Source organism: Tauraco erythrolophus, chromosome 5 (assembly GCF_009769465.1).
Source record: "Tauraco erythrolophus isolate bTauEry1 chromosome 5, bTauEry1.pri, whole genome shotgun sequence".
Lineage (NCBI taxonomy): Eukaryota > Metazoa > Chordata > Aves > Musophagiformes > Musophagidae > Tauraco > Tauraco erythrolophus.
The window spans coordinates 20945587-20972424 of NC_141469.1; the positions used below are offsets into that span (position 1 = coordinate 20945587).

The 26838-nt window shown below is 49.5% G+C and overlaps 1 protein-coding gene across 17 annotated transcripts in view; it reads left to right on the plus strand.

Annotated features, from left to right (window-relative positions):
- The window catches only part of DYSF (dysferlin), a 109903-nt gene that overhangs the window by 56962 nt on the left and 26103 nt on the right, over window positions 1-26838 (plus strand). For 8 of the 17 annotated variants that reach the window (XM_086611417.1, XM_086611426.1, XM_086611421.1 and 5 more), the window contains 10 exons: window positions 1911-1973; window positions 12495-12593; window positions 13329-13457; window positions 14680-14835; window positions 16598-16689; window positions 18951-19121; window positions 19649-19791; window positions 22902-23041; window positions 24983-25071; window positions 25340-25435. In XM_086611417.1, coding sequence (XP_086467543.1) covers window positions 1911-1973; window positions 12495-12593; window positions 13329-13457; window positions 14680-14835; window positions 16598-16689; window positions 18951-19121; window positions 19649-19791; window positions 22902-23041; window positions 24983-25071; window positions 25340-25435 — 1178 coding nt within the window. Of the gene's footprint in view, window positions 1-1910; window positions 1974-10715; window positions 10728-12494; window positions 12594-13328; window positions 13458-14679; window positions 14836-16597; window positions 16690-18950; window positions 19122-19648; window positions 19792-22901; window positions 23042-24982; window positions 25072-25339; window positions 25436-26838 lie in introns of all 17 variants that reach the window. The other 9 variants (XM_086611419.1, XM_086611422.1, XM_086611430.1 and 6 more) reach the window with 2 other exon arrangements.

Below are 26838 nucleotides of genomic sequence, written 5' to 3' on the forward strand. Positions count from 1 at the left end.
TTTGCTCCCTGGGGCAGCCTGAAGCCCATCGAAAGCATCGGCAAACGCAGATCGAACTTGGGGAGCGGTTTGAATGGGCAGTGAAGGGATGAGAGGGGAAGAGGGATGTGGCAAAGCCAAAACCCTCCGCTGCGGTGACGGTTCTGAAGTGGAAGACTTTTGATGTTTCTTTACTGAAACAAACTTTTTGCGAACAAACCACCCTGCAATGAACTGAATTATTCAGTTTGACCCCAGATTAATTCTTCTCTGTTTGTTTGTTTGTCTTTCACTCTGCCCTTTGTCTGGGGAGTAGAGGAGGAGGAGGGAGCTTGTTCCTGGAAAGCCAAACCAAAATTCCCACCATCTCCCTGCTTAACCTCTGAATTTTGGCTGTGGGTGCTGTTTGTCCCATGCCTACCCTCTCCTGGTGTCCAAGATGTGTTGAAGTGACTTTCGCTTCGGTGGTCTGACACCCTGCAGCCACTGGGGTCCCTCCACCCCCTCTGGGTCCACATTTGGAGGGTGAAGGAGGAGTCCCAGTCTGCAGAGGCCATCCTACCCTTTCTCCCTGGGAAAGGGGATGGATCCCTGGCCAGGAGCCCGTGCCCAGGGCTGCGGTCTCCATACCGCTTGCTATTCCAGTGGTGACCTTGGAAGCAGGAGCCAGGGTTGTTCCTGCCCATGCATGTATGCATGGGTGTGTTTCGCTGTGTGGCTCCAAAGCCGCTCTCCCTCCTTGCCAAGCTTGGCTTTGGTCCCTCCTCTGGTGGATGGCTGGAACAAAGGATCACTTTGTTGTCCTCATCTGAAAGAGAGAAAACAAACAGACGCGGAACCCCTGAGCTCTGAGGTTGCTGAGCATGTTGTCCATTGTGTCCAAGTGGGGTGAGAAGTTCAGCTCGAGGTCTGTTTAAAACAAGTCTGTGTGTGCATGGACTGCAAACATCGTGGTGACCAAGCGTGAAGGAAAGAAGCTTCTAAAATACATAGAAATGCAATTTTTCTGTAGCAAGGTCTCCTGGGCTAAGCCTCTCTAGTTTGCTTCTCTGGGAGATGCACACGGAGCGGGATGTTGCAAGGGCTGAGTGTGCACGAGCAGCTCCAGGATTTCTTGGGTGAGTCAGGTGTGGACCTGCCTCTGTTCCTGCCTGCTCTGCACCTGTGGTCGCTCCTTGTTCTCCGTGCTCTTTCCTGGGTCCTCATCCCCATGGGAAGCAGAGCAGAAAGGACAACCATGATGTCCATCTGCAGCCCCAAGGGATGAGCAGATACTTGTTTCTTCTGATAAAATAGTCATGGAGGAGCTGTATCCCATGAGCCTCCAAGAATTCCATGGCTGTCCTAGTGGGAACCGAGCCTGGGGGAATCTTTCTCCCATGAAGCAGCTGTAATTTTGGTGTTCTCAGCTTGACCAAGGTCTTGATGCTCAAGACCACCTACTTTCTGGGGAGAACATCTCAAGGACAAGCTGGGCTGCTGCTCGGCGTTTTCTTTGTACCAGACCTGGGTCCTGAGCTCTCCTAATCCCGTTCTGTTAAGAACACCCTGGGTCAGATCCCTCCTTGGCTCCAGCGATGAACCTGGCTCGCTGCATTTGCAAGCCCTCAGTCTCCCTGGGAGATTTTGTCTTACACTAAGAAATATTTGACAGCTTTTCTGTAACGTGTGTTTTTGCGGCATTTTCCCTTTAATACCCTATTTAACCAGTCAAAACCAGTCCTGTTTGATGAAGATCAATGCAAACCCAAACCCTGCTCTCGTGCCAGGGATGCCTTGGCCAGCGAGACCTCAACCTTCTCAGCCAGGGAAGGGGGAAGGCAGCACTGTTGGAGTTCATTCATTTTATTTCTCCTTAATTGTGCTTTTGCTGATGTATGTTAAACATTGTTTCTCTAACCCCATCGATAACCAATCATTTTAATTTGTAGCTTGCAGAGGGTATGACCGGCTCAGCATTAATTAACATACCAGCTTCTCGGGCCCAGCCTCATGTATGTATTGCTTAATTTCTAACTTACTTGCTTGGTTAATGTTTTTTATGAATGATATATGTGCATCTATATATATTTAAAGACCTGCAAGAACTGGGGCATGTTGTTTTGTGAAATACCCCCTTGCTGTCCTAGAAAAATGGAAATTTCATCTTGCTACAGGTGTGCGTGCATTTCAGCAACCGTTTTCCTTCGTGCCAAGGAAAACAAGGTCTGTTTTGGGAGGAGGGGTGAGGAAGCTTCCTCCCTCTCATCTTTGCGGAGCCGGCAGAATTATATATGTGGTCGAGGTCAGATGTCTTCCCAGCAACCTCTGACTTCTCTGTGGACACCAGCAGAGCCTGGTAGCTCAGTAGAGATGGTGTGTCCTCGGTGGCAACAGCAGCGTGGTTGAGGACCTGATGGGACTTCTGTGCTCCTCCATGTCCTAGCTCAGGGACTGTGACACGTCCTAGGCATCACATTGGTATAAGTTGAACTAAGAAGTTGTTGGCCTTTCACGAAGAAGGTTTCACCCCAAGGAAGGTTTCACCTCCTTGGCACAGTCCTGGTTCTTGTGGGTATACAACCTGCTGCCCTCAAAGCGTGGGGATGGGCGAGGTGCCAGGCAGTGCCCGAGCAGCGACAGATCCCTCCTTGCCAATTGTCTCCTGCTGCCTTTGTGCGTTTTTCATAAGAAAATCAGATGTTTGGGATGTTCCCAGGTTTTGCAAGAAGAGCAGTGAAGCTGCTTTTCTTTCTCAGGGCTGACACTCTAGAGGAGCAATTCTTCTCCATGCCCCAAATTCATCCCTAGCAGGGTTGTGACCTTGGGGCTCTTCACCCCTCTTAGATCCCTCTTGATACCGGGCCATGAGTTACAGGACACGGGCTGTTCTTGCCAAGAGCCATGCACGTTCCTCCTGTGTGTCTCGGGTCAGAATTAATCGCGTTGCTTTCCACTTCTTCGCTGCGATAAAAAGTGGCTCTTTCCCACCGGCTGAGCTTGGAGCAGTGCCCGCAGGCTTCAGCCCTGGGGTGTAAACCACCAGTGAGTCAGCCCAGACCTTTGGAAGAAGGTCAGCTCGAAGGAGTTATTTATACTTCGTCTTTGGGAGGAATAGTCTTCCTTCGAGGTCTGACTATGTGAGATGGAAGGCAAGATAAGATTTGATCCGAGGGCTGGAGCACCTCTCCTATGAAGACAGGCTGAGAGAATTGGGGCTGTTCAGCCTGGAGAAGAGAAGGCTCTGGGGAGACCTTCCAGCAGCCTTCCAGTACCTAAAGGGGCTACAAGAAAGCTGGAGGGGGGCTTTTGACAAGGGCGTGTAGTGATAGGACAAAGGCCAATGGCTTTAAACTGAAAGAGGGGAGATTTAGAGTAGATCTAAGGAAGAAATTTTTCCCTTGGTGAGGCACTGGCACAGGTTGCCCAGAGGAGTTGTGGGTGCCCCATCCTTGGAAGTGTTCAAGGCCAGGTTGGATGAGGCTTTGAGCAACCTGGTGTAGTGGAGGGTGTCACTGCCCGTGGCAGCAGGATTAGAACTGGATGATCTTTGAGGTCCCTTCCAACCCAAACCATTCTGTGATTCCATGATTCTGTAAAGTGGGCTTTCTCTTGCTGAAGAGAGAGTAAATAAGGAGCAAGCAGAGCACATGGAGCAAGAGATGGGTTGCAACTTGACGGCAGTTGTAGCTTTTGCACGCAGAAGGCCCTGAGGGGCATCTTTGTAGGTTTAGCATAGGGTTGGAGGCATATTTAGTGTCCAGCCTGTCTCTCTGTAATCTATAGATAGGTGCTGTGTTGGCCCTATGTGCATCTCTCCAGTACTCCGTTAATTCTCTGCACTCACGTAATGTTGTTCACTGATGTGGCTGCCCTTGTCGCGTAGAGAAGACAGATGGGTGGCTGTGCTGGGATGCAGAGTATGGAAACAAAAGCTCCATAAATAACCTCCCCCCCTTTCTGTTCATCAGCATCTTTGATTGACGTGAATGTGTTTTTGTTTTAGTTCAAATAAATTTTTTGCAAAAAGAAAAAAGCTGCAAACCATTAATTTAAAATAAAAGCTGCGGAATATTAGGCAGTAATAAACCCATTCTCCTGGCATTCACCAGGGCTCTACAAGAATGTGATTAAATGTAATAAACCTCATGTCACAGAAAGCTGCCGACCCCTCCTGGGGGAAACCATCCTGTTTTGGAACGCAGGTCACCGTGATGGCCCGCGCACGTCTTCCTTCCCGTCTCCTTCTCCTTTATAGCTGGGGAGCTTTGCACGAAAGCAGGAGCTGTGGAATGAGGCATAGGGGCTGCAGCTGGTTAAATATTAGGAAAAAAGCTTTTACAGCCAAAAAAAATCCAGCCCAATGTGGAGCGTGTGAGGGAGCTTCTGAACTTCACCGGGTTCTGCCTCCAACTGCGGTGTTAATGACCTGGAGGAGGGGGAGCATGGTGGGAGATCGTGGACTTGTCCCTCATGGAGACCTGAGCTCCTCAGTGGAGTCCACAAGAGTTTTTTTCCCCCTTCATCTCAAGCAGGGGGATTATCTGCCTCCCCAGCAGCGTGTGCTGGACAACCTTTCAGTGTGTGCTGAAAAACCCCAGACCCACAAACCACCCTGGAAAATAAGGCAGATATTGCCAGGGGGACCCGAGGACGATGAGGCATCACCTCTGCTCCCTGTGACAGCAATCCCCGACACCTGCCTGGGGGGACAAGTGATAATGTGGTGGGGATGTCAGGTGGGGGCTGCCAGAGCTGATGCTTCAGGCTCTGCCTGGAGCTCACACGAATCCCAGCACTTAATCTGCAATTGTTTATAATCTATTTCATAATCCCTTTCTAATCTGTCCTCTCTTTGTGCTCCTCTGGTGCTGCCGTTGCCAAAGTCCTCCTAGACAAAGTCAAGAGTTGGCCCTTCGTCCCTCTCTGCTCCCTCCTGAGAATCTTTGGCATAAGCAAAATGAGATGATTTTGCAACACCGATGTCTCGTAGACCCACCTCTCTGCTCCAGGTCTGTCCCTGTCCCTCAGCGTTGAAGTCCTGTCTCATCCTTTTGGAGTTCAAGTGATTTGATCATCTTCAAAGGGTGAAAGAGAGACTCACAACTTGTTAAAATGTCAAAATAAGCTCTTTCCTGAGCCATTTCCCCCTCCCCGCCTGGAAGGAGCACTCTGTAATTATCCACAAAATCCCCTCTGTAATTATCCACAAGATCCTCTTTGTTGTCCTTTAAATCCCCCTTTCCAACTGTCAAACCATCCCAAGAAAATGGGCCAGAACAGCCCCTGTGTACCCCTGGGCTTGGCCAGCGTCCCCTCGAAGCTCTCCGAGAATGGAGGTGCCATCTCCTTCCATGTCTCTGCCACGGTGCCCACCAGAACTGACCTGAGAGCGTTCAGGATGAGATCCTGGTGACCTTAGAGGTGACCTAATTTCCCTTAATTTTGGAAAGCGAAGAGGACTGCAGGACAGAGGAGAGCCCATAGACAATGACAGCAGAAGGTGCAGTACCCCTCTTGCTGGGATCAAAGCCTGTATTTAATCAGCTGAATCAAGACTGAAGCTCCAGTAGATGTATAGATGCCACCACCAGAGCTGGTCACACTGGGATCCCTTTACCAACAAGGGACTGTAAAACTCTGTATGCCTTTGGTCTGGTTTTGGTATCTGCCTTAAGAGCAATATTTAAATGGAGTTTTGGGGCAGTTTCCCATCCTTCTCCTTTTCTACAAAGCACAGCACAACAGGAGCCGAATCCCGACCGGGGTCCCTGTGTGCCAGGGCAGTACTTATAATAAATTAGAGTGTTTTTGATTGTTAAAGGCAGAGGGAAAATGCAGAAATGCTTCTGAGGAATCACTTTAAAATGTCAATAGATACAGCTGGGAATTGGCAGGAAGCTGCTTGTGCAAGTGAAGAATAATCACAGTATATTTGGGGAAGATACGTTGCATTTTGAAAAGCAGCTGTTGGCCACCAAGGGCCTTTGAGGGCCCTAATCCCCTTTGGCAAGATGTCCTTGTCCATGTCTTCTCTAACTTGCTTCAGGTTCAGGATCGAAGGGACAGTCAGGCTCCTTCACCTGAGAAGCACAAAAGAGCTTTCAAGTCCTGTTGGTGAAAACGTGGGGTTAGTGTGAAAGCCCCGATGTGGGTGGGAGTGGAAGGACCCAGGTTTGCAGGAGAGCCATGGAGCACCCTCTGCAGAAGACCCCCCTGCCCGGTTAATGCCCATGCAGCCCCTGCATTCCCAACTGTGGAACATTCTGCCAAGGTCTCTCCACCAGCCTTAACTTGCTGGAACAATAGCAGGAATTGGGCAGTTGATAAGCATCTCCCAGAGGAGAGCAGCTCAAGAGGAGCCCTCAGACACCTCTGAGCTATGAAACAGCAATGAGGAGCCTCCGTTCTCCCCCGAAAAGCACTATAAGGTGCTTTCTATGTGGTTATTCGTACCATTATTTTTGGCTTGCGATGCTCTGGTTGTAAGGAATACAAATAACCCAGCGAGCAACAAGTTAGTGAAGCTAACCCGAGCCAAAAAAAAAAAAAAAGAGAAGTCAAAATCTGTAAACTATTTGGAATAATTGGTTATTTGCTGTGTCTGCTAGTTCCAAATCAGAGCACATATTTTACAGCTTATCCTGTTACTGTGAGTTGGAAAGGGCTCTCGGTGTTGGATGTCTCCTGTGGAAAACGGTCGCCAACCTACTCTGCAGCCCAGCGATGCCCTCAGTGCATTCCTGCCCTCTTTTTTATTTTCCCAGTGTTTTGTGTGTGTTTGGGCACTGCCAGGGGTGATGGGTGAAAGCCCTCCCAGACCAACTTCCACCAGCCGGGATTGCAGGGGAAAGCATCTCCGAATATAAGTCACGGGACAGAGGCTGCCCTTGGGTGGACATGACTAAACGTGGGCTGATTGAACGGGATGGAGAAAACCCACTGGAAGCAAACAATTTTGTCCACTTCTGAGCAAAATTAATGGCATGGTGAAAAACAGGTGAAACAGCCAGAAATGCATAATTTCTCTTTAGGAACATCTGCCAGTTCACCTCTTGAGGGCTGATGGAAGGATAAGCCAAATCCTCCTGCAGCCTCCATGTGTGGATAGAATCATAGAATCATAGAATGCGTAGGATGCATGTGGTCTTCTTCTCCTTCCTCCAGTGTTGTTTGCTGCACAGTGCTGCTCAGAGCTGCTGCAGGTCCCTGGGATATTTTGAAGGAACCATGGGAAGGACCAGGTTGACCCAAGGATAACCCAAAGATGGGTCCCTCTTGGCGACGAGGTTGGAGTTCAGGGACATGGAGAGGTTGTTAGCACAGAAAAGGCTTCCTCCAGCTCCCAAGGTCTGGCAGGTGTGAGGTCTCAAGCCCACTTTGTGACACCTCCATCCCAGTATTTTGGGCAGGGCATGGCCTTCTAGCAGGAAACATCTGTTTGTTTTTTTTTTTTTTTTTCCCCTGCCTCCCAGGCACTTCTGCAGCTGCTGCTGGTCTGCATCTGTAGGTGATGGAGCCTGTTGGGCAGCAAAGCCTGACATACCCCCCTGGTACTGGGATAGCTGGCATCTTGTCTGGGTGGTCAGTGGCTGGTGGACTTCATTGCAGTCGTTTCATGCCACTGCTCGGTTTCCTGCCTGAGTGTGCCAACCTCTGGAGCGATGCTAGACAGAGCAATGGAGGGATTTAGGATGTGGGTGGAAAATCCCAAGGAGCGCAACTGCGGTGTTTAAAGATGTTTTTGTGTCCCCCAGCTGTTTGCCATGGCCCCTCCGCTGGAGTTTCCTGCCCCAGTGGGAGAACAGGACTGGGCTGGGTGAATTCGGTCGGGCGAGGAGCTGAGCAGGAGCAAACAAGGTTGCTGACACCACCCTCTCCAGGGCTGAGATGCAGGGTGTCATCTCCTGCAAAAGTGTGGTAACAGACTGCTGGGGAGCTGCATCTGTAAATGTCCAAGCTGTTTCTAGAGGGATCTTCTCATCCCATCTGCTGAGCTTTCCCATAGCGGGAAAGCTGCCTCCCAGATGTGATGTGTGAGTACTGTTGAGACAGGCAGTGGCTTCTTTAGAGGCAACCGTAGAATCACAGAATGGTTCGGGTTGGAAGGGACCTTCAAGATCATCTAGTTCCAACTCCCCTGCCATGAACAGGGCCACCCTCCACTACACCAGGTTGCTCAAAGCCCCATCCAACCTGGCCTTGAACACTTCCAGGGATGGGGCAGCCACAGCTTCTCTGGGCAACCTGTTCCAGTGCCTCACTGCACTCTGAGGGAAGAATTTCTTCCTTAGATCTAATCTAAATCTCCCCTCTTTCAGTTTAAATCCATTATCCCTTGTCCTATCACTACACACTCTTGAAAAAAGTCCCTCTCCAGCTTTCCTGTAGGCCCCCTTTAGGTACTGGAAGGCTGCTAGAAGGTCTCCCCGAAGCCTTCTCTTCTCCAGGCTTATAATTATATATATTCCCACAGGGAAGAGCGTGTAATCACTAGGAGAGCGAGAATAAGTAGTGAGACTTCAGTTGTCTCATACTAGCTCTGCTCTCCGGGCTTTGCTGTCTGGTTGTTAACCTGTCTGTGCCTCAGTTTCCCCCACTTGTAAAGGGATAATAAGGACTAAGTTTCACCAGAAGCCAACATGTCCGTTGCGTAGCAGCTTCTCAGGTTTCCACACCTCCTTTTGCTCTGGACCGAAACGACCATTTCAAACATGCTTTGTGAAAACTGGGTTCTGCTGGGCAAGCACTGGCTCCTGCTATCCTCAGCTGGGAACGCATCCTGTGGGAACAGGCTTGCAATTGCAGGAAACCCTGGGCAGTGGGGAGAAAACCACTCTGGCTCAGCCTCCTCGACAAAAATGAGGTTAAAACTGGTGTGTTCCCACCCAGATGAAACAAAATGAGATTGAAAACATCCCGAGAGGTGCCAAGAAGACACAGATCTGCATTTTGGGGTCCAGAGGAGGGGAGAATTTCAACCCCCTCAACAGCGATGTGCACAGCCTGGGGTAAAAGTCCTACGTGGAGATCAGGCACAGCTCAAACCTCCTTCCTGGCTATCCAGAGGGGGTAAGGAAGCGGTGGCAGCGGCTCGGCTGGACCCAGGTCCGGATCCAGAACGCCCTTGAGACTGTGTCAGAAGAGCCTCATGGACTTCAGACGGATTTGCATACTGGATTGAAGTTCAGCCTGTGTCTGAGTGCTTTTGCTGTGTCCAAGCCATAATCCTAGAAATGTTCCTAGTGGGAAGTTGCAGCCTCCTGGTGAAATTCTGGTTTTAAGGACTCTTTTTTTTTTTTTTTTTTTAAATCTGAATTTCTTTATTTTTGGAAACAGTTGTGCTTTTGGCTGTAAGACATTCTTCTCTTCTGGGACGCCCCCCTGGAAGAGGTTTTCCTCCTGTCCCTTTCCTGGATGCTTATGGAGCTGCTGGAAAACTGATGAAATGGTCCCATTCAGGCTCTTGCCTGGTGAAATGGTCCTGGATCCTCTTCTGCTGCTCCGTATTAAATACTGACTTTTCCATTTTAGCAGATAATCATAGAATCATAGAATCATAGAATGGTTAGGGTTGGAAGGGCCCTTAAAGATCATCTAGTTGCAACCCCACTGCCATGGGCAGGGAAACCCTGCACTACACCAGGTTGCCCAAAGCCTCATCCAACCTGGCCTTGAACACTTCCAGGAATGGGGCATCCACAACTTCTCTGGGCAACCTGTTCCACTGCCTCACCACTCTCAGAGTGAAAAATTTCTTTCTTATATCTAACCTAAATCCGCCCTCTATCAGTTTAAATCCATTGCCCCTTGTCCTATCACTACACACCTTTGTAAAAAGTCCCTCTCCAGCTTTCCTGTAGGCCCCCTTTAGGTACTGGAAAGCTGCTATAAGGTCACCCCGGAGCCTTCTCTTCTCCATGCTGAACAGCCCCAACTCTCTCAGCCTGTCTTCATAGCAGAGGTGCTCCAGCCCTCTGATCATCTTCGTGGCCCTCCTCTGGACCCGCTCCAGTAGCTCTATGTAAATAATAGATTTACATCTAAATATAAAGCCAAAGCTGAGCACCTTGGAGCCTGAAAGATCTTGACTTTGTCTCAATGGTGAATGGGAAAATGTTTGCAATCCTGACTCGGGTCTTGGGGCATGTGGGATGTGGGTGCCAGCCCTTGGTGTGGTGGTCCTGGCTCTATGGGAGTCGTGGTTGTGGGGGGAGAGGGCATGAGCAGGAATGGAGAGACAGCAGACTTTCTGATAACAGAGGCTCACCACATCTGGATAAGCTTCTTTCCAGGCCAAAATTTTAGCCATTAGCCACTTGGTGTGAAATTTACCCACAAGTTATGCTGCCCTGTGGGTGCGTGCCCCACTGCAGCCCCGCGGGGTCCACCCAAAAGCTGAGGGGTCGTGCAGGATGCTTGAGGTCCCTCAGCCATCTGCATGGCATCCCACCAGGGCTCAGGGCACGGACCCTGACTGCGAGGACCATCTGGTACCATGTCCGAGATAGAACACTGGAGATGATTTTGGCTGTCGCCTGGTTGCTAAATGAAATCCCTGAATTCCGTCGCTTGGGCGGTGGAGCCATTGCTTTCCCTGGCTTCCCCATCTGCAGGCAAATGGGTTAATGTCCTTCGCTATTAACATTCCAGCTGCTCCCCTCGCCTCTTCTTTTTTTTCCCTTCCCCTTTTTTTTCGTAACATCAGTAGAAATCAGCAAAAATATCTAACCAAATTCTTTGTCTTGGGGCTGCAGAAGATACCATGGGTAAGTCGTCAGATTAGTTTAAGTGCTTTCTTTGTAACTCAGTACCTGTGGAATGTCGTAATAAAGCCATGATGGTCAGAGTGGAGCTTTTTAAACAATAAAACAGGGGAAGTGATGAAAGGCAATTTTTTTTTTTTTTAAAAAAAGGACGCAGCAGAGATCTCAGAGTTAATTTATGTAATATTTCTATTAAAAACAATGTCTATTCAAGACAGCAATTTAAAGCCTGCACTGTTGGCTTAAAATATAAATCCAATAAACCTCTATTATGATTCCTCCATTAGGTCAGTGTGATGGAATTTTGTGGACTTCTAAAATAAGACATCATTATTTTTCAGGAATGTTTCATGAATCACAGTCAAAGCCCCTTCATCTTTGCTTGTATAAATTTCAAAAATGGTTCTCTTATAAAATACCTATGTTTGCTGAAGCCAGCAGCTGGCTTTCCTCTTGGAGCAGCATCCTCAGGGCTGAAACACAGTTTGCACAGCAGATGAGACAAATTACAGCCTACAAATACTTGAGAAGGGATGGTGGGGAGGTGGGGGAAGGGCTCTTTACATTAGTCATGGGTGATAGAACAAGAGGAAATGGGTATAAGCTTAGTCAGGGGAGATTCAGGTTGGATGTTAGAAAGAGTTTCTTCTCTGAAAGGGTTGTCAGCCACTGGAATAGGCTGCCCAGGGAGGTGGTTGAGTCCCCATCCCTGGATGTGTTTAAGAATAGGGTGGATGAACTACTTAGGGATATGGTTTAATGGGGGATTAGGGACGGTTGGACTGGATGATCTCTAAGGTCTTTTCCAACCTAGAAATTCTATGAAATTCTATGAAATTCTATGAAATTCTCCTCCGTGGTGTTGTGGCTGTGGGCTGTGAGGTTGTGAAGCTGAGGTTGTGTGAGATTTGCCCATTTCTTTGTAGAATATCAATGAGAAGAGAGTTACCTTATTCCTGAGAGAGCGGCAACACCTCAGGACCATTATTTTAGTGGGGGTATAAGCATTTTATGCATTTATTTGTTTGCCCGTGCGCTTTGTTTGGATGGGGAGGTTGGGTGGTGCGGGACGCAAATCCCTCTCCCAGAAACCCCAAAACATTCCAGGTGAAGCCTAAAGCAAGGGTTGAGTTTAAGAGTAGCTCTCATGTCCTCCCTGACTTTCAGGCTGTCAGGACTGTGTTAGCACAAGAGGTAATTTGTTTCATCCCCTGTGTGGTCCTGCACCGCCGTCCTGGGAAGACCACCACCCAAACTGGCCAAAATCTGCCCCTAGCCTAAAAACGCTGCAAGTTTCTTCTTGTGAGGTCCATCTCATCCTCCCATGGAGAATCATCCTCCCTGCTGACAGGTCCAGGTCCACGGTGTTGCTGTAGATTTGGGCTGGAAGCATCCCCAAAAGCCCCTTGAAGCCAGGGAGTGAGAAGCCGCATGTTGGGTTAGAATCATGGAATCATAGAATGGTTTGGGTTGGAAGGGACCTCAAAGATCATCCAGTTCCAACCCCCCTGCCATGCTCAAAGCCTCATCCAGCCTGGCCTTGAACACTTCCAAGGCTAGGTTGGATGAGGCTTTGAGCAAGTGATGCTTTTGAGAATTGTGGGTTTGTGATGGCTTCATCACCTCTGCAGGACAGAGACCCACCCAAACCCACTGTGCCATGGGGTCGGTGCACAAGGTTCACCTCTAGCAATTACGGGAGATGCTGTTGTCATTGATTGTTGGGGTTTGCTGATGGAGATGTGTAACTTTGGTATCCCTTGCTGCTAGGAGGAAGAGTTCATTGACTGGTGGAGCAAATTCTATGCTTCCACAGGAGAGAGGGAAAAATGTGGCTGCTATCTAGAGAAGGGCTTTGACACCCTGAAGGTAAGTTGCCTTGGCTGATTCTGGCCCATTGGACCTGTGCTCTCTGTGATGTTTTTCCACAAGCTTTGATTTTTTGGAATGTTTAGGCTTTTTTTTTTTTCTTCTGGGACAAAAAAAAAAAAAAAAAATTAGATCATTTTCCCCTGAGAGCAGGTACTTTTGTTTTGAAAAAGAACTATTTGGAAAACACAATTTTCCTTGTAAAATCTTTCCCGGTAACTTTCCACTTTGCAGCCTTCAAGAAATTGTCACTTTTCTAAGTGGCAGAAGGGATGGGGAACTGCCACCCTGAAAAGTGTTTGGGAACAACAAGGAAAGCCAGAGATTGCCCAGGGAAGGGGAGATTTAGATGCCCTGTTACAAGAACGGCTAAAATTAGCACAGGACCCCATATAGGACTAAAAGGGAGAAGACCTTAAGGTCTTTTTTCTTAAGGAGAATGTTCCCAGCAGGAAGGTCTCTTCGGCTGATGAAAAACCCTCTGTGAGACCTTGGCTTAGTCTGGGTCTTCTGCAATGTGCTGTTATTTATTGTAGGGTCACCAAATGTCTGTTCATCTCTGTCCTGGGGGTCAGGCAACAAGGCTGACAGGTCCCAGGGCTCTGTCCCTGAGGGTGGTGTTTCCCCTAGACTGAGGAGCTTAGGTCAAAGCTTGTCCCAGATCGGTGGGGACATGCTGCTGGTTCCTCTGCCCAGGAGCAGTCCCTGCCCTCACCCCCATCTCTCCCTCCCCAGGTCTACGAGATGGAGCTGGAGAACGTGGAGGACTTTGAGCATCTCTCCGACTTCTGCCACACCTTCAAGCTGTATCGGGGCCGGTCGCAGGACTCAAATGATGACCCCTCGGTCGTGGGGGAGTTCAAGGTGTGATGGCCTCTCTTTCTACCCCTGTCCATACTTGGGAACACGTGTTGCTGAGTGGAAGGTCTTGCTGCTGGGTGGGATGATGCCAATTGACTATTTTTAGGTAGTACTTCAGTGAGAAATGGGCCATAAAAGTAGCCCACTGTGCCCAGTCTGAAGAACCTGCCTGTGCAGGTCTGCCTGCTGTGTTCCCAGCAGTGAGTGCCCTGAATGCCTCAAACCTAGTCTAGCCTGTGCTGTCATCTTCCAGAAAAAAACCAGCTGCAGCTGACACTGGGTGTAAGTGATGGAGCATCTTCTTCCAAGGAGGTGGTGGGACCATGTGTGGGCACTTATGGTCTCACCACGCTGGTGCTTGGAGCTCTCCCTTTGGAGATATCACCCCAGTGCAGAGGAGCAAAGCTTCTTCTACTCTTTTTAACCCACTCGCAAGAGAAGAGGCAATAATTTTTTCTGGCTGTTTTTTCTTAAAATTTTATTCCTGCTCTTACCCAGCACTCTCTTCTCTCAAACAATACCCAGAGACTGATTCCTGCCACTTTGCCGAGAGGAACTCAGGTCTGGTGAATTAAAGACTAGTAAATTTTTGCCTTTTCTTCCTCCTCTTCCCACCCCTCGCTCAGGAACCAGCTGCCTCATTCAGGAACCCTTAAAAATGTCTCCGCAGAGAAAGTCTCAGCCTAAACCTTTAGGAGGCTGATCGCATTGGCAGCACGTCTCCTTCACGCCTCTTTAGTAGTGTGAAGGCTCAAAGGACAGTGAAGTAGAAGAGGTAAAGGACAAACACGCTAGAGGAGTTCTGTGCAGACTTATGGCAGAGTTTGCATCGATGTTCAGGCAAGAGATGAAGGACACAGGCAGCTCACCACTCTGCTCCGGGCTCACTTGGCCATGAAGAACCTGGCAGGACATGGTCTGGTCTAGTAGACAAAGGATGGTCAGGATCTGGGCTCTGTCCCCAGCATTGTAGTAGTTGTAGATGCCCCATCCCTGGAAACTTTCAAGGTCAGGTTGGATAGGGCTCTGAGAAAACTGATGTAGTTGAAGATGTCCCTGCTCGTTGCAGGAAGGTTGGACTAGATGACCTTTAAAGGAAGCTTTCTACTCAAACCATTCTATGGTTCTATGCAACCATCCAGACTGTTGTTGCAAGCCCACTCACACGAGACCCATCTGCACGTATGGGTGTGTGAGCCCAGCTGAATACTTCTGTCCTTCACAGGGTTCCTTCAAAATTTACCCTCTCCCAGATGACCCACGAGTCCCAGTGCCGCCTCGGCAGTTCCACCAGCTGCCGGCCAGAGGACCCCAGGAGTGTCTTGTCAGGGTCTACATCATCCGGGCCTTCGACCTCCAGCCCAAGGACACCAATGGAAAGGTATCCTGGTGGGGAAGGCTCTGATGGACCTCCACGTTGGCTCGTGGGGTGGGCTCTTTCAACAAGTCAGCCCTAATTGATCAAAATTTGCGTATATGGCTTAACATTTAGAAACAAGAGTGACAGCAAAAAGGAGAAAATCTACCCTTTCTTTCCACCTCCATTGCAACATCTGGGAATCCCAGGAGCCAACTCTTCCTCCATCCCGAGGGATTTTTCAGTAGGGTTAGTTAAAATAGCTCAATGAATTGGTTGGGGTTTTTTTGTACCTTGGTGCCAAAGGAAACAAAATTATGTCTTTCACATGACTGCTTTTTGCAAAGCTTTGCCAGTCTAGAAGAAAAATTCAGTGCAAAAAGAAAATTGTGTTGATTCAAAAAGAAAATGTTAATTTTGTTTCACTTTGAAAAAAAAACTCAGGGAAAAAAATCCTTCTTAATTCTCTTTGTTCCATAGAAAAACAGGCAAAAAGTTAGAGAAGAGTATGGGAAATATTTTGACGTGAACAAAATGAAATTGCTTTTTAATCTGTCCAGTTTTTTAAGATGGACTTGGAATAGAGGTTTTCAATTTCTTAGAAATCTCCTATAAAACACTCCTGTAGAAAAAAAAATATAGAGAAGAAAAAAAATGCTTTTTTTTTTACACTGAAAACCAAAACCAATCCAAGTTTGATCCATAGTCTTTCCCTCTATGCGGTGTGATGTCTCCTGAAGCTCGTCCGCTCGTCCCAGTCAAGGGCAGACCAAAGGAGAGCCCTGGATGCCCAGTCCAGCCTCATACTGCAGACCTTCCCCGAGCACTGCTTTTCCATCCTTCACTTCTTAAAAAAATCTGCAGGTCAAGGAAAAATGATGAGGAGCTTGGCCTGGGTGGTTTTCCCAGGGAGCGTAACTAGCCAATATTTTGGGGAGCCAATAACTAGCCAGTTTTTCTGTTTTTAATGTGAGCTGAGGTGGTGAGATCTCTGGTGATGGACTCAAGGTGGGCAAAATCTTTCAGGTGAAATTGTTTTTTTTCTTTTTTTCTTCTTCCCCTGGCAAAAATGCTGACTTAAGTTAATTGAACCACTTTTCAAATTTATGCTAATTTCCCAGAGTAGTTTTAGTTGTGAGAGAGAAGCTTAAAAACTTGCTAAAAATATAAAAATATCTGATACAATTTTTAGATGCACAATGAGGCTTTATGTTAAAGTATGCTTCCTCTCTTTTTTTTTTTTTTTTAAAGTTGTTGCAGCATCTGGGAAATAAAAGGTTTTGAGCCATATTTTTTGAAACAAAATGTTTTCCCTTTGACATTTCAGTCCCCTACATTTATACATCTATTTTTGAGTAAACTCCAAACTTAAAAAATGATGACCTTGCTGGCACCCCCCCAATAGGTGACTCAGATGAGAACGGGAACATCCTGAGGACTTCAGAGCAAGCCCAGTCCATCAGAGTAGCCATAAGTAGTTTTTTCATGCTCTTTTATTGCTTTTCCATCCCTTTGGCCTCAGAAGGGCTTGGACTCTTCTCCCACACTGCTAACTGGTCCTTCGGTCATCCTCAAAAAGGAACTGCAGTGCAGGTAGCTCTTGCCGCTGGTCACTGATTTGTAGTAAGGAGTTAATGGTCAGCCTGTCCTATCCTTGAAAATAGGCATTTGTCAAGGGTGGTGGAAGATCTGCTTAGTGGGACAAGGGGAGGCAGAGTTATTCATTTGCCATCAATATTGCTGCGCAATGACTCTTTCTTGCGTTTGTTTTCACGCCCACCTTTAGTGCGATCCCTATGTGAAGATTTCGGTGGGAAAGAAATCCATAAATGACCAAGAAAATTACCTCCCCTGTACGCTGGAGCCTGTCTTTGGGAAGTAAGTTTTGATGCAGTTTGGAGCCCGTGCGATTTTTTATGTTGTATTGAGGGAACAGGACTGGGCCAGGCAGAGCTTCTTGTTCCAACTTACATTCAAGGTCAGGCTGGATGGGGCTCTGAGCAACCTGATCTACTTGAAGATGTCTCTGCTCTTTGCAGGAGGGTTGGACTAGATGACCTTTAAAGTTCTCTTCCATCCCAAACCACTCTGTGATTCCCATGGTGTGCTCTTGCCTCATGTCCAAGCTTGTTGAAGTGAGTCTGACCTTGGCTCGACCACCGTCCTACCCACTATGACTCGTGTTCATCTTCTTCCTGGGACTTTTGAGCTGTGGAGCATGGACCAGGTCTGCTCTGTCATCAACAGAGACATCAGGAAAATTATTTAGACCTGAGATTCCCTTGTGCAGGCATCTGCCTCACCCCATCGATGGTGGAGAGGGTCTGGGGAAACTCTGCTCCTCATTTAGGCACTTTGGTTGAATGTCTGAAGAAAAGACATGATGAAGGCCTGTTTGATTAGCCTGTGGCATGGGACACCTCAAAATCAGATGCTCTGAAAAAAAATTATCTATAAACATAGTATGGGCTGGTTGAGCTGTTTGCCTTGCCGTAGGGCCACAAATTTGAAATAAAAGGAAAAAGAAAATGTTTTCAGAAAAGAGGATTCATCAGAGACAGAAAGAACCATAGGGACCAGGCAAAGCAAAGGGAGGCAGAGGAAAAGGTGCTCAGCCTCCACATGTCCATAGGACTTTGGTCTCCCAGAAGAGCTGGGATTAGACATAGGGGTTATGCTTCTGCATGAACAGAGGTCAAGCCCTGCTCCACATGATGTCTGGCTGGTTCTCTTAGGCAGCCTTCGCCAGCTCAAGATGTCAATGCCACGTCACCTTCCCAACAAAGCAGTATGGAGAAGGAGATACACCATCTGCAAGGATGGAGCAAAAGGGAGAGGGATGGCAAGGGTAATCTGGTGAGACCTCAGAGGACAGTGTGCATTAGCCGACTCATTTCCTCTTCTGCCAACTGGAGATGGCAGCTCTGCCGTTCCTATGGTGAACACGAAGTGGTTGCACCCCATCTAGCATGAGGGAGCTCTGCTCTTCTGTGGGCCGGCACCTATTGCTCTGTCGCAGAGCCCACCACCAGACGCTGGAGACTCTGCTGGGCACAGCAAGTCCTCCTTGGCTAAGCCTGGCTCCTGGCCAGAGACCATCTAGTCGGCGTGCTGCACCTCCCACCCACTCTTTAAAGCAAGACGTAAAACCGCAGTCCTGGCTGCCGGCGGCTATTAAACTTCCCATTTCACGAGCTTTTGCCTGCGCGGCTGGCTGCCGTCCAGCGCTGGCTAATTACTTTCTGCTGACCCCAGTTCCTCCTGCACTCTTAATTGGTAGCATAATCACTTACTTCCCCTCCTTAAAAGCTGCTGGGGGGTGGGTGCTGGCAGTGGGAATGGGCTTTGTGTTTCTCCCCGGTGCCACCTGCCTTTCAGCAGCAGGTGGAGGGTTCCTGGGAGTGGCGGTCCAGACCTGGGCTGTCCTGCTCACCCTGTCGGACCACCTCCCACATTGCCGGCATCCGTGAGCACTGGCTTGGTCTGGGTCAGGGTGTTGTGTTTTGGTGGGGTCTTGGTGCTGCGTCTCGTGCCATCCTTTATTTGAAGAGGGAGAGGAAGGCTTGCTCTTGCTTTGTGTTACGTTGGTTTGTGGACCGTGGTGTAATGATGGCAGAGGAGACAGCGCAGAAGAAAGGTGCTCAGGAAAGAGAGGACAAGGTGGTTTTGGGGAGGTCGGTCTTCTGTTGACCAGTTGGCCCAGCCAGGGTGGGCTCCTGGTTTGGACATTTACTCTTTGGGCTCAAAGGGCAGATAGTTTTCCAAAGCTGTCATTTCTCTCCCTTTCAAATTCCATGGCAATGATGATTCCTGGCTCTCACTTGCCCCTCTTTTCCCTGGACATTGCAGTGACCACCATCACATCCAATTAGCAGATGGAGAAAATGAGCAGGGGCAAAGTTAGAGTAATTCAACCAGGCAAAAAGAAACCCAAAGCACACTTGCTTAGAGCACATCTACAAACTAAGCCAGTACAACACAGGACCAACAGTACTGGAGCAACGCGACCAAGATGTGCAGGGCGTGTACTGTCCTTCCCGGCACTGATGGGTTGGGATGGTGTGTGGATCCATTTCCTGTGGGGCACTGGGCAGCACAAACCTCCATCTCATGGGTATTTCTCGGCTACTGTTGCACAGGATGTTCGAGTTGAGCTGCACTCTGCCCCTGGAGAAGGACTTGAAGATCACGCTCTACGACTACGACCTCCTGTCGAAGGATGAGAAGATTGGGGAGACCGTCATAGACCTGGAGAATCGGTTCTTGTCGAAATACGGGGCACACTGTGGCCTCCCCCAAACCTACTGCATGTAGGTCCCTTGGTGGGCTCAGGCAGTGGGTCTCTGGGGCTGCCGGGGCTGCCCGGTGCTGAGCTGGCTGTGGGGACCAGGGTGATATCTCAGTCCATGGGTCTGCTGTCCCAGGGGGTCCTGACCAGTGCTGTACTTCACCACAGAGATTTGTCTGGAGAGACAGATTCATACTGGAGAAGCCCCATATTTGAGGGACTTCCCTGAGCCCTGGCTCTCCTCCAGAAGCATGAAACGCTTCAAATAACGGAAATCTCCTTGGGGAGATCCTGTTACATCTTTGGTGCCTCTTGGGCACACCGTGGTGAGGACACCCTCCATGCACAGGGCCAGCTGAAGGGTGACGTGATGCGTCTGGGGGGGCTATCAGGGTACCCCGGCCCTGCCAGCTGGGCCTGAGTGGGCTGTGGGAGATGCAGCCCCGTTCACCAGACCCGCATTGGTCTCACGCTGCTGTGGCCTCCTTTTTGAGGTTGGAAGATGTTTTATCACATGTCAAGCTGCTGTTTTCCCTCGTTTGGTTTCAGCTCTGGACCCAACCAGTGGCGAGACCAGCTCCGTCCTTCCCAGCTGCTTCACCTCTTCTCCCTGCAGCACAACTACAAGGCACCCACCTACAAGTCCGACCGGATCATCTTCAGGGAGCATGAGTACATCCTCTCTGAACTGGGTAAGGTAACAGGGCTGCTTCAGGGTAGCAAATGGCTTTCCTTTATCCAGAGCAAGGGATGGAGTTTTAGGTCATGAACATGCCATGATTTGGGGGTTATCGTGGAGGCTGGGAGCAGGCGATGGGCATGTCCCCATCCTCCTCACCTTGCCGTCCAGGCTGGCTCTGCGCCTTTCCCAAGGTTGGCTCAGCCCTGAAGGCTGCAGGTTGCAGTTGGATCTGCACCAAACCCCAGGATTGAACCCAGACCTGCGATTCAGCCACGTTAACTTTGGCCTCAAGCGACTGCCCTTCGCTGCTTCCAGCAAACCAAATACCCGCAGGCTGAGAACAGCAAGTCCACGGCAGCCGGAGAGGCTCCAGCCGGCTCTTCCAGCTGCTGCTCGGGCTGGAGGAGCAGTTGTGTCTCTGCGTTTCTGAGCTGGAGTCACTAGAGGGAGACAGTATCATACGCACGGTGCCCAGTGTATCGAACCAGGGCTCGCACCTCGGGGAGCCAGGGGTTCTCCAGGTGATAGACGTGCAAAATCAGCCTCTGCCAGCAAGGAGGAAATATATCCAGGTGTCGGGGAGGTGTTTTCTTGTTTGCAGAAAGAAACCCAGCACTGACACCTGCGATATCCTGGGCATCAACTTGTGCCTGTCTTAACCAGCATCCCTGAGGGCAGAAAACTCTGCCTGAAGGCATGGAAGGGGTGTTTGGCCCAGGGAGGAGGTGAAACCCCACGGTTAACAGCCCAGGAGCTGCAATTTGACTTTATTAAGGCGCCTACAGTATTGCAGAGCCATACAGGAGGAGCTGGCCTGTGGAGCCACGGAACAAGGCATAACCCAGGGCTGATCCCTCTACTTGCTCTTGGGAATCAAGGCAGGAATTCATGGTTCTCCCCATAGGAGGAGAAGGAGGAAGAGTGGGGAAGCAACGGCTCCATTGCAGCCTCTCGTTATGCAAAAGGTTTTCAATGAGGGCTGGAAAGGTGTTAAAACTGCATGGGGTCTTCCCCCCTCCCCCAGCCTCTGCCTTTCACCTTCCTCTGCTTTAATGGCAATAGGTTCAAAAACCAGAACAAAGTCTGATGCTTGACCTCGAGGAGATCTGGAAACCAGCTGTGTTCGCAGAGCAGTGTCAGATCTGAACCTGGCAGGATAAAGTGAGGCTATTAAACACGAGAGCATGGGTTTTACAAGCACTGCACCCGGACTATTATTCCATAACCCCCACATTTGTTGTTTTCTGAGAGGGGCTTTTTCTTTTTCCCGTGCATACACACACACACGCACACCACGCACACATGCGCCAGGTTTCCACTGCTTGGGAAATAGCTCATATGTCTGAAGTTAACCACTTCAAGATATTGCCAAGAAAGAAGCTGGGATATATCACCTGAAAGTTGCAGAGCTGTAATAATATTTATGGAGCACATTTCATTTCAAAGGTCCTCAAAGGTGCATGGCCTTGAAACACTGCGGCTGGAAGGCGTCATCGTGGGGGTGATGCCCTCCACCAGCCCCAGCATGGCACGTGGGGATGGGGAGGCAGGAGCAGGCTCAGCCAAGGCCAAGCTGGCCATCCTCCATACCTGGAGGGATGGAACAGGGATCCCGAATGTTGGGGCGGAGAAGGCAGAAACGTCCATTATTGCTATGACTTGTCTGACCTATTTGTGGAGGAATTAGGGCGTGGAGTGGGTGAGGAGGTGGAGATGGTTTCAGGTCTGCTCATGGATGGCTCTGCGTTCGCTGCGATTGTTGTGCACTGGCCTGTTTTGATGAAAGACCACAAATTCCCCAGTGGGAGCAGTGAAGACCAGAGGAGGGACCAGGACCGGCCATCGAGCTGTGCTGGTGGTGCCTGTGTGGCCATCCTTTCCCTGTCATTGCCGTCTTTCACTTCGAATCCAGTAGAGAAGAAGTGAGTCCCTGCAAGGAGCTCATTGCCACTGCACTCCTCTCTGCCCACCTGAAGGTCCTGGATGGTTTTAAATGACAGGATTTAAGCAATATTCATCACATGAGTGCTTGCAAACTGCACCAGAGCCGCCCCTTTCATCTCCTCTCCCTGAAGAACTTTGACCACACATTAGGTAAACCTCTGCTGGGGTGGGAACAGCAGCCGAGCAGCAGCATGGGCTGGAGGGCTGCTGGGGACCCAACTGCTATGATTTTAGGGGGCCTGAACCCTTGAGCTGGATCGAATCATAGTATCATAGAATAGTTTAGGTTGGAAAGGACCTTCAAGATCACCGAGTTCCAACACCCCTGCCATGGGCAGGGACACCCTCCACTACACCAGGTTGCTCAAAGCCCCATCCAACCCGGCCTGGAACACTTCCAGGGATGGGGCAGCCACAGCTTCTCTGGATAACCTGGTCCAGTGCCTCACCAGCCTCAATGTAAAAAATTTCTTCTTAGATCTAATGGAAATCTCCTCTTTCAGTTTAAAGCCATTGCCTCTTGTCCTGTCACTACACGCCCTTGTCCAAAGCCCCTCTTTGGCTTTCTTGTAGCCCCTTTAGGTACTGGAAGGCTGCTGGAAGGTCTCCCCGGAGCCTTCTCTTCTCCAGGCTGAACGATCCCAACTCTCTCAGCCTGTCTCATAGGAGAGTTGCTTTAGTCCTCTCATCATCTTCATGGCCTCTTCTGGACCCACTCCAACAGCTCCATGTCCTTCTGATGTTGGGGACCCCAGAGCTGAATGAAGTACTGCAGATGGGGGAAGTACTGCGTAATATGATGGATAATGGTTTATCTATAGTCCAGACCAAAGACCGGACTCTCCTTTCCTTGTGCTTCAAGTTGGTCTGTGAAATGTTTCACTTGCTGTGGTGTGGCAGGGGGGGACTTGAACGAGACTCCCCACAGGTCCATGTCCCATTCTGTGGTGGTTGTCCACCTGTCCCACTGGGAATGGGTTGCCCTGTGCCCTGGAGGGTTTGCGATGATGGTGGATGTGCAAACGGAGGCTGTACTCCTCCTGCTCGGCCCTGGCTGCAGCGGGACTGGTGGACTCGTGCTCGCTGCCCTGCAGAGCTCCTGTGGGACCATCAGAACCCAGCCCAGCACTGCCGCAGCCATGCCGTGCTGTAACACTGCTCTTTGCTCTGTGGCAGAGGATGGCAAACCCCTCAACCCTCACCTGGGGCCGGTGGAGGAGCGTCTTGCCCTGTACGCCCTGCGGAAGCAAGGGCTGGTGCCGGAGCATGTGGAGACCAGACCTCTGTACAGCCCTCTCCAGCCTGAAATCGAACAGGTGGGTGGTGGGATGTGTCCAGGACAAGACCAACCATCCAATGCTGAGCAGCTGGCTGTTGCACCGCTGGGGAACCTGCCCCAGAAGATGGGCTGTTCCCAGGGAGGGGAGTCAGCTATGGAGCAGAGCAGAGCACTGGCTATCACACACAGCCTGGACCTCAGCTCAGGGTGCTTGAGGAGCCTGATTCCAGCCTCCTGTGTTTGTTTTCATCAGCATTTGCTCACAATTTTTTTTTTTTGTGTGGGAAAGCCCTTTCTGATGTGAGAGTCTTAATACAGAATTCTTCTGTAACTGCCGGCTCCTTTGGCAATGCAGCAGCGTGATTTCTGCAGTGTGAACCCTCCCTTGGAGGTGCAAAGTGTTGGTTAGTACTGTTGCAGACGGGGTGTTTTTAAGCTGAATGAAAACTAAATGGGCTTCCATCCAAACCCAGTCGAAATCCAGGTATCTGCACTGAGCCAACCCTTCTCTCTTCAATGAACGTGCGTGTGTAGTTTATGCGTTTAGATGGAGAAGTGCTGCTTCCCGATGATTAATTATCATCTGTCACACGCTTCAGTTGTGTTGCAAAGGTGGTTTCAAGAGAATGGCTCTGCAGCTGTTGCAAATCTGCACAGCTGCTCCTCTGCACCGCTTCAGCCCTCTCCCTTCTGCGGTTCCTTTTTAAGCAGAGCACCTAGTCAGTGGTGGGAGAGGAGGGCTGTTGGCAGGAGTAAACACACTGGCGACTGCTCTGACATCTTTTTGTGTTAATTCACCCAGTGAAAATGACGATTAGAGGCAGGAGATGGCTGCGACCAGGTGATCAGTGGGTCTGTGCTGTTCTTATGGGTATAGGTGTCATGGTCTTGTTGGACCAGACATGGAGACTGGCAAAGGTGCTTTCTTCATGTCATGGGGTTGGCTATGGGCAGAGCAACCAGGGTCTGCCTTGCACCAGTGCTTCTAACCAAGAGCATCCATAGGGATGATAGGTAGAATGATAGAATGGTTTGAGTTGGAAGGGACCTCAAAGATCATCCAGTCCCAACCCCCCTGCCTTGGGCAGGGACACCTTCCACTACACCAGGTTGCTCAAAGCCCTATTCAACTTGGCCTTGAACACTTGATGATGGTCAAGTGATGCTGGGTCCAGCTGTGTGACTCAGTACTTGTTGCATTCGGGGCAGTTCTCCGAAGGGTGGCTCTGACCTGCGGCAAAGACATGGAACAGGCTGGCTCTGTCAGGCTGTTTGTAGGGAGCCAAAAGCCAGGTTGGGCTTTTAAAGTTTTCTGCTGAAATGGAAGGTTTTATTGCCAAAAAGCAAGCAAACCACAAACCCCTCTGTGATGGGCTGATTGTCAAAGGATGGCTTTTTTTTTTTCTTTCAACCCTCAAGACTGCACAATAAAATATTTTATTGGCACCCATTGGTGTTTTACAGTAAAAGAGACCACCTAAAAAACACCCCTCCTGAGATTTCAGCTGCATTTCTGCTGCTCTCTCCCTGGAAGGATTTTGTGAAAGTGGAATTAGATTCCCTTCTCCTCATCCCATCCTCCACTCCCATGGTCAGAAATCCATAAACTGATTGTCTGGCTGGTGGCAACTGGTGGCACCATGGAAAACAAGTGAGCTGCTTGCTTCTCCAGCACCTCCCATGGACCTAGTCTTTAGCCTGTCCCGATATAGTCAGCCATGGAGGGTAAAGCCAGAGTGCACCTTCAGCTTATCCAGACCACTTAAATATCACAAACCATTAACATACACCCAGCTATCACTAAAATAATTTTAATAGAATAGTTAATGACACTTTTCCATTAAAGAAACCTTAGTTTTCAACTGAGGAACACTAGACACTTGATATTTTCTCACTCCACTACTAGGTCTTACAGAGGAGGTGAAGGTAACCCAATTAGGAGGTTCACCAGGCTTCATGTGTCTTTCTTTCCATACAGGGAAAACTACAGATGTGGGTGGACCTGTTTCCAAAATCCTTGGGTCAGCCTGGCCCCCCTTTCAACATCACGCCACGCAAAGCGAAGAGGTAAGTTGTTTATCGTTTCTTACTCAGTGCGGTGCTGGTTCCAGCACCTTCTGTTTGTGAGGGGAGAGGAGAGGGCTTGGAGATGTCAGCTGGGGAGGGATTCACTTCCCTAGCTGAAAAACGTCTATGTGGGCTCATCTTCAAAAAAAATGACTCGTGTCTTAGCTCCTTCAGCTGAATAGCTGAGCAGCACACCCAGGCTGCCTAGGTGGGCTCTGGACCAAGTTTTCCACCTTCTCATGTTGCTTTTGTTCCTGGTGCTGTCCAGGTTCTTCTTGCGCTGCATCATCTGGAACACCAAGGACGTCATCCTCGATGACCTCAGCATCACTGGGGAGAAGATGAGTGACATCTATGTCAAAGGGTAAGCCACCCCACCTTAGCGTCCTCTGGGTACCGTAGCCCGAGAGCAGCAGTGAAGGAGTTAACATGGCCCTTGCATCAACATTGCTGTGGTAGACACGAACCCCCACTGGGATGAAGGGGCAGTTCACACCTCTCCAGCCGTGGATCCGGTTTCTTGGCAGACATGTCTCTGCTGGGCTCATAACCGCCTCCTGATGTCAAGCTTTGCTTTGCCTCTCCCGTCCGCTTGCATGACAACATCTACATTTCGAGAGATGTAGATCTCGAAATGTGGGGAAAGCAGCGAGCCCTTGGAGAGAGGGGCATATAGTCTGCATTTCCACTGCTGGCTCCTTCCCAGCTCCTCTTCCGAGACAGCCGTGGGCTTGTTCCGTGTACATAGGTTGGCTTGTTTGCATAGCTGCTTTTTTTGGAATTCCCTTTTTTCCTTGAAACACACAAAAATGTGGCAACCAGCAGTAACTCCTCTGGCACATTCCCTTCTCTGCCTGACTCCATTTATGTTTTATCTTGTGTAAAATGGTGCAATCCCAGCCAAGGGACTTACTTATTTTGTGCGTTCTTTGGATTTATGGACAGGAAGAGGTAGGATTTTGAAACAGACTGTAAATCCCTTTTTTACAATCCCAATTTTCCTCCTGTAAATCCAGAATGCGCACTGCTTACCTGGTATTCACATCAAGTGCATTGTTATCAGCTCCAGCTAAGCTGCTCTGTGCACCTCAGGGCTCTGGAGTAGTTCTTGCAGGGTGTTACCGGGAAAGCGAGAGCATCCACGTCTTGCTGATGTTCCTCACCTGGCTTTCAGCATCCCTGATGACCCAGCAAATCTCACAGTGCTGTAAATGAGTTAAAAATCTTGCTCAGCTTCCTCGTCTTCCACCCCAAATAGCTGCATCACTCTTCAAGGCCAGGTTGGACGAGGCTTTGAGCAACCTGATGTAGTGGAAGGTGTCCCTGCCCATGGCAGGGGGGTTGGAACTGGATGATCTTGAAGGTCCCTTCCAACCCCAACCATTCTATGATTCTATGATCTTTGGGTAATCCTATTGGGAGGGGTGGCAATGGTCCTTATTGTGCTTAAACATTTCCCCTATGGATAGGGGATCCTGTTGGCAAAGTGACCTTCACCACCATGACGTGGCGCCCATGGTGGGCATCGTTCTTCCATCCACCGCTGCATCCTGAGCAGGGGCTGGAGCCTACTTTGAGGTGAACTCAATGGGTGAAGAGCTTTCACCTGTGGCTTTCCTTCAGAAGATCTCGCAATGCTTCTATGAGGAGCCTATTGCCAGTTGATTCTCTATTTTACCCATTAACCAAAGCCAGGGCTGGAATCTCAGTCTCTTGGACATTATCTTCTACGTAATATGTAAATGATTGTCAAGTCAGTTAGGCAGG